Genomic DNA, 6000 nt, shown 5'->3' with positions numbered 1-6000 from the left:
ACTCTCTGTCAGCAAAAATAGAGTGTTGCCCACAGCCCTTACAAGCTCAGTTTTCGGCTGCAATGGCCTCCTTCAATGACCCTCTGGAGGGCCGCACGGAGCCTTCCTGTGCTCTGTTTTCGCTGGCAGAGGCACTGTGGGCCGGTCCGCTGTTTCCAGGGCCAGATCTAAGCACCCCGCAGGCCGAATTTGGCCTCTGGGCTTGAGTTTGACACCTCTGCCTTAAGCATTGTACTGAAAAACATTGGGAAGGATATAGAAAACAGCACAAAATCCAGACAAAACTGCTTTCTTTACCATGTGGTCCAACCTTGGCAACTTTAAGGCTTGTGGACTTCAACTCCCAGAATCCCCCAGTCAGCCATGCTAGATCCCGTAAAGCAGGAGTGTGCAAACCTTGGGAACTTTAAGACTTGTGGACTTCAATTCCGAAATCCTCCAGTCAGCCACGTTCTACACCCCTGCTTTACAGGATCTAAATCGGCCATTTTGTCAAAATTGTATTTTTGCAATAGAAAACTTTCGTCGACGTTTGAAGCGCTTGCAATTTGGGGTATTTTGTTTAATTCAAAGACAATGTTTTAGATTACTTCACCTGCTTCTCTACCTGAACCAGGTGAGAGGAAAAACCAAGCAGAATGAATCAGCGCTATAAGAGCACCGAGTTAAGTGACAAAAAATTTATATGAAAGGATGGCCATGACTGAAAAATCTGGGGGAATTCGTGCTATTCACTGGCTGAAAAAATCCCCTTGCTGTTTTCTTTTAATCAATTACCATATTTTTTGGAGTATAAGATGCACCTTTTTCTCTCAAAAGAGGCCAAAAATCTGGGTGTGACATATACACTGAATACAGGATTTTTTTTCCCCCTTCACCAAAATGGCCGTACATAGCTTTTAGGAGGCTTTCAGAGAGCTCCTGGGGGCTGGGGAAGGCAGAAATGAGCAAAAAATGGGCTGTTTTTTGCTTGGTTTTGGCCCTCCCAGCCCCCAGGAGCACTCTATAAGCCTCCTAAAGGCTATTCATGCCCTTTAAAAAAAAACGGGCCCGTTTTTGGGATGTTTGCAGAGTGCAAAAACTTTTTTTTTTCAATTTGCCTCTTCAAAACCTTGGTGCGTCTTGTACTCCAGTGCATCCGAAAAATGCGGTATTTTGTATGTCTTTGTGTGTCTGAGTGGGGGGGGGTTGGGGTTCTAACAGCTGCTATTTCAAATGTTTATGGAATGCATCAAACTTTTTCAAGGTGACATGTAACATCTGGTTGCACCATCAGAAGGAAAAATACTATTTTTTTTTGCAAGTGGTATATCAATTCAAAATTGCTTCTGGTCAGCTGGATTTTTTTGGTGTTATTTTTTTTAGTTTTTAGTTTAAAAAATGCATGATCTGCCCCATTCCAATATGAAATATAGCGTCATTGCTTATTGAAAAGCCTTCTTTCCTACCCCATTTTTTTAGAAAACAGCAGAATACATCGGACGATATTGCTTGAAACACTGTGGATCAAGCTTCGCCTTCAAATATTTTCTCTTTGCCTCGTGAAATTGTATTAGTTTTTAAATTGGCTTCTTTTTTTAAAAAAAAAAAAACAGGCTCGTGCCCCAATAACAAATGCAATATCCGTCGTGCGGAAGGGCGAGCGGACTCCGTGTTCGACGCTTAGTTGCCAGCAGTGAACACTCTGCAGTCTATGGCGGAGCACACTTTGTCGTAGCAATAGTTGTGTTTTTTGGTGGGGGTGGCGTCGCTGGTCTCCACATCCACCACGGTGATGGGACTGTCTCTCGCAAACACCTCCGTTGATTCTCTCCAGATGCAGTCGGCAGTCGCCTTGAAGCTGTAATGGTGACACTTCGGCTTCATCATTTGAGTGGCATTGTTGAAAATCTGCCGGCTGTTTGACGTAGCGATTTTGATTTTCAGGGCGGCATCCACGCGATCCACCACAGTGTACGTGGCGATGCTTCCGTCGTCGAAGCCCACGATGATGTTCAGGTGCCTCTGGGAAAGAGTTAGGGAAGCGGGGGTTTTGTAGAGCGAGCAGGCTCCGATGTTTTTGCCATCCGCCAACCTCATTACAATTAAGATAGAGATGGCGCTGTTATCCTCGTCGTCTTCCCCGCTGCGAAAACAAATGTACACCAGGTAGCGTCCGTCCTGAGACAGCCTCTGCCTCCAGATGATACCTGATGCATGGACCACTCGAAGTTTGCCGCTGTGAAGATCTAGGATGTTGATATTCTCATCCCCACAAGAGAGAATTCCCAGTTTTCCATTGGGAGATATTTCAAAATCCTCTAATGTTTTCAAGAAACTATTAGGCAGCTGTAAACGCCTAGAGATGACTTCCTCAGTAAGACTGTAGATGTTCACGGTTTCAGCAGATGTTATAAAGATTACGATATCCGGGCAATCCGGGATGAGTTTGATATCCACAATGGTGATGCCATCATCGCAAGAAAACTTCTTGGTTATGCTACCACTCCACAGGCTGACTGCTAACACTTTGTTCTTTGTCATCCCAACCACAAAGGTGTTTGCCGTGGTTATAAATGCGTTCTGCAAGGCAACAAGAATGTTGCACACACGGTGTCCTGTAGACAGCCTCCAAACCCTGGATGCGTTTTGCTCACAGAGGGAGACCACAAACTGGTCGTTGTGGGTTATCAACAGTTGGCATATCCTTTGCCCGTTGATGCGGAAGAGATTTTCGCCGGAGCCCGTTTGCCACACGTACTGGCTGCATTTGTCATCAGACGTAATCATCAGTTTCCCATTGGAAGTCAGGACACAGTTTTCAACCAGGCTTTCGTGCTTAAATATTGCTTCAATGAACCCCGTGCTGAAGTTCCATTTATGGATAGCTTCGGATCCATCCAGCGTGTAAATCGCTTCCCCCTTGGCGGGCAAAACCAGTCTTTGGATCGGCTTCCCAGTTTTGTCAATATTGGACATTGCAGCGATAATATCGATGTCCCATACCGAAAGGACCCCGCTGGTGGACAAGGAGAGCAGCATGTTGTGATGGTTTGACTTCATCAACCGGACAATGTTCCCTGAGATTTCTTGTAAGGTCGCCATGCACTGCCCGTTGTCTCTTCTCCAAATGAAAATGGCAGAGGTGTTTTCAATCGATGCAATGATATAATCTCCATTTTTGGATAATGCGGCGGAGACGAAGCGCTCGTTCCTTTTCGCTCTAAACTTTTCTGCGACTTTCCACATGCTGGTGTCCAAGAGGTCAATCCCGAGAGATTTGCAGATTAGAATGGCACTTTGGTCTTCAGCAAGTTCAAGGCTGACAAATTCGCTGTCCCCCCTCCTGCAATCAAAGTCGTCCATTAATTGAGGGTGGGCAATTTCCTCCGTGTTCCAAACAGAGAGGGCCCCTTCACTGTCCACCATGACCATCTCTTGAGCTGCATCTAAGACGAGAAGAAACTTAACAAACCCTCCCGAGAATTCAGAGGTCACCGTGGCCAGCTTGTCGCCGCTGCCCAAATGAAATATTGATGCCGTGTTCAGATGTTGTCCACAGAAAGCGTACATCCCATCTCCTGAACACTGGACGCAAGTGACTTCGTACCAACAGTGGAACTGATGAAGTGGCCATCCATAGAGTAGATCAATCACCGTGATGTCTTTACTAGCTTCCAACCACGACAGCACATGGTTTACAGAGAGGGCAAATCCATTTATAAAACTTGAACTCACTCCAATTCCGCTATGCTTTGAGCCTTTAATTTCCACCTCGGAGAGAAGACAAGAGTTTAGATTGTCGTAAATCAAGAGTGTGTTCTTGGTGGTAGCCACCACAAGGTATTTTTCATCGCTCGTCAGTTTCATGCCCAAAATAACTGACTGAGTGGTTGTAATTTGCCTTAAGAGTTGGCGGGTCTCAATATCCCAGGTACTGATGGACCCATTTTCTAGAGCAACAATAACTATACCTGGATTGAAGGTAGGTAGGATTTCGGTCACTTGAGAGCTGCTGGAGGACAGAGGTAGCCGTTCAGGACTATAAGTGACATCCATAGCAGAATGAAGTGGAACAATAGAACAATACTTAGGGCCATCTTTGTCACACTCTAGAAGAAGCTGTCTCAGTTTGGGCAAGGAGCTGACTACCGGGAGTAGCCTCTGTTGTAATTCAGCTGAGAGGGTCGCTGGATATTTGATCACTTTGTATTTGATGGCCCGCAGGATGGTTGCTAGAAACTTCAGCTCTTTTTCCTGTGAGTAGTTGTAGGCCAGCTCCACATCCGAGAGGGCTTTGTCGAACTGTCCAATTTTGATCATGGTGTAAAGCCAGCTGAAGTTCATGATGACGCCATACAAAATGTCATCAGATTTCCCGGACTTGGTTAGGTGGTGCAAAAGCTCGGTCATTTTCCGGTGGTTAATGAAAAAAATATCAGGCTCCAAAGGGTTGCACTGGAAGACCCAAGGCTGATCGGGAGACTGCCTGTCGAAATTCATGAGGTCCATCATGTGCCTCTCCTCATTGTTCATACTCCTGCTGTCACTGTCCAGGCAGCCATTCAGATATTGATCTTCGCCATAAAGAGATTTCCTCCGGCCTCCGGACCAAACCCCTAGAAAATACTCTGCAATGACAGCGTGCATGTCATGCACATCTTCTTCACTGTGAAGATAAATCTTTTGGGCAATCAGTTGTAGGTGCCGATTCGCCCAAACTAAAAGGGTTACATTTTTGACTTGTCTTTCTACGAGGTATCCCGTTAATCCTTCTTTTAGTTTGGCGATGTAGATGTAAGGTACTCTCAATGGATTGAGGTTCCTGACGCGTTGACTTAGCTCGAGCATGACGGTGTTATCGAGAGCCAAAATGTCTTCCAATTCCATTTCACTCAAGCCAACTTTGGACATTGTGATATAGCCAAGGGCTCGGGACAAAAGTCTCGCTCCACAGATGTTCTGCAGGGACCAGAACATCTGCTCTATGCCGTCGTGAACAGTGACGCAGAGGGAAGACTCATTGACATCCTTGTGAGACCTCCAACGTCGAATTTCTTGGAAGGTTAAGTTCACAAACATCGGCAGAGTGCATTTAGAGAAAGCTTCGTTGACGTAGATCTGTTGGCCCGATGTGATTTTTCTCTTCACTTGGAGCAGCTGTTGCTTGAGGACTTGGCTGCACATCTTCCTGTCCCTTGCTGTCAACTCAACGTAGTTGTCTTCGTCATGGATTAGGCTCTTTAGTTTTTGCAGGATGCCATGTTTGTTCGGCAGAGTAGACAAGATAATGCGCACCGAACGAGGCAGGTGAACAGGGAGCCACCACAATTTCCTAGCGTCCTCGTGATCCGCCAGCTGTTCCAGAGCGTCAAAGATTAAAACCAACGGTCGATGAAAGGAAGACTCGTTCAAAAGGTTAACAAACAAGTCTCGGAGATCGAGGGTCTTTTTTGGGTAGCTTTGCACGAGGCATCGATAGTTGACTGCTAACTGTTCACAAATACTTTGAAGGAGGGTCCTCAGGTTTGTACTCATCTCTGTAGATCCTATAAATCTTATGATCACCACAGGATCTGATTCCGGTCCCATCTCTTCCTTCAGCCAAACATAAGCCTGCAAAGTAGAAGTACAAAGAGGTTAATTGTTCAAGTTAGTAGACTTAATCCAGACACACACGCAAGAAACATGGCATTCTGACCCAACTCTCCAAACACGACAAACCCTCTGTATTTAAATCAACAATTCCTTTATTAGGAGCCCCGGCAGCCCCGGCAAAAAGTTTCTCTCTCACTGCAGGCTAACAAGTCTGTCCAGCAGGGAGATGAATAGTCGTTTGCCACATCTATCCCTCTCCGCCCCCTGCCTTTTATTCCCAGAGGTAGGGTGGGGTTTTGCTAGCAGTGGTGGCTCTTCTGGCCCAAGGACTAGCCCATAGATTTCCACTGCTCTCCTCTCCTCTGCCTTCTGCACATCCGTGCGTCAGGCACTAGACCCAGCTGTTCTTCCTCTTCCTCATCA

General features: G+C 46.1%; 1 protein-coding gene across 1 annotated transcript in view; it reads right to left on the bottom strand.

The window, feature by feature from the left end:
- Window positions 1-203: 203 nt before the first annotated feature.
- NWD2 (NACHT and WD repeat domain containing 2) overlaps window positions 204-6000 on the bottom strand; it is an 88214-nt gene continuing 82417 nt past the window's right edge. Inside the window, exon 7 of the mRNA XM_081959807.1 lies at window positions 204-5595. Coding sequence (XP_081815933.1) covers window positions 1663-5595 — 3933 coding nt within the window. The 3' untranslated portion in view covers window positions 204-1662. The remainder of the gene's footprint in view (window positions 5596-6000) is intronic.

The sequence above is a fragment of the Natrix helvetica genome (genome assembly GCF_964273705.1).
Source record: "Natrix helvetica genome assembly, chromosome: 7".
Taxonomy (NCBI): Eukaryota; Metazoa; Chordata; class Lepidosauria; order Squamata; family Natricidae; genus Natrix; species Natrix helvetica.
The sequence above is the reverse complement of the archived record's forward strand: the minus strand, read 5'-3'. Positions and strand labels throughout refer to the sequence as shown.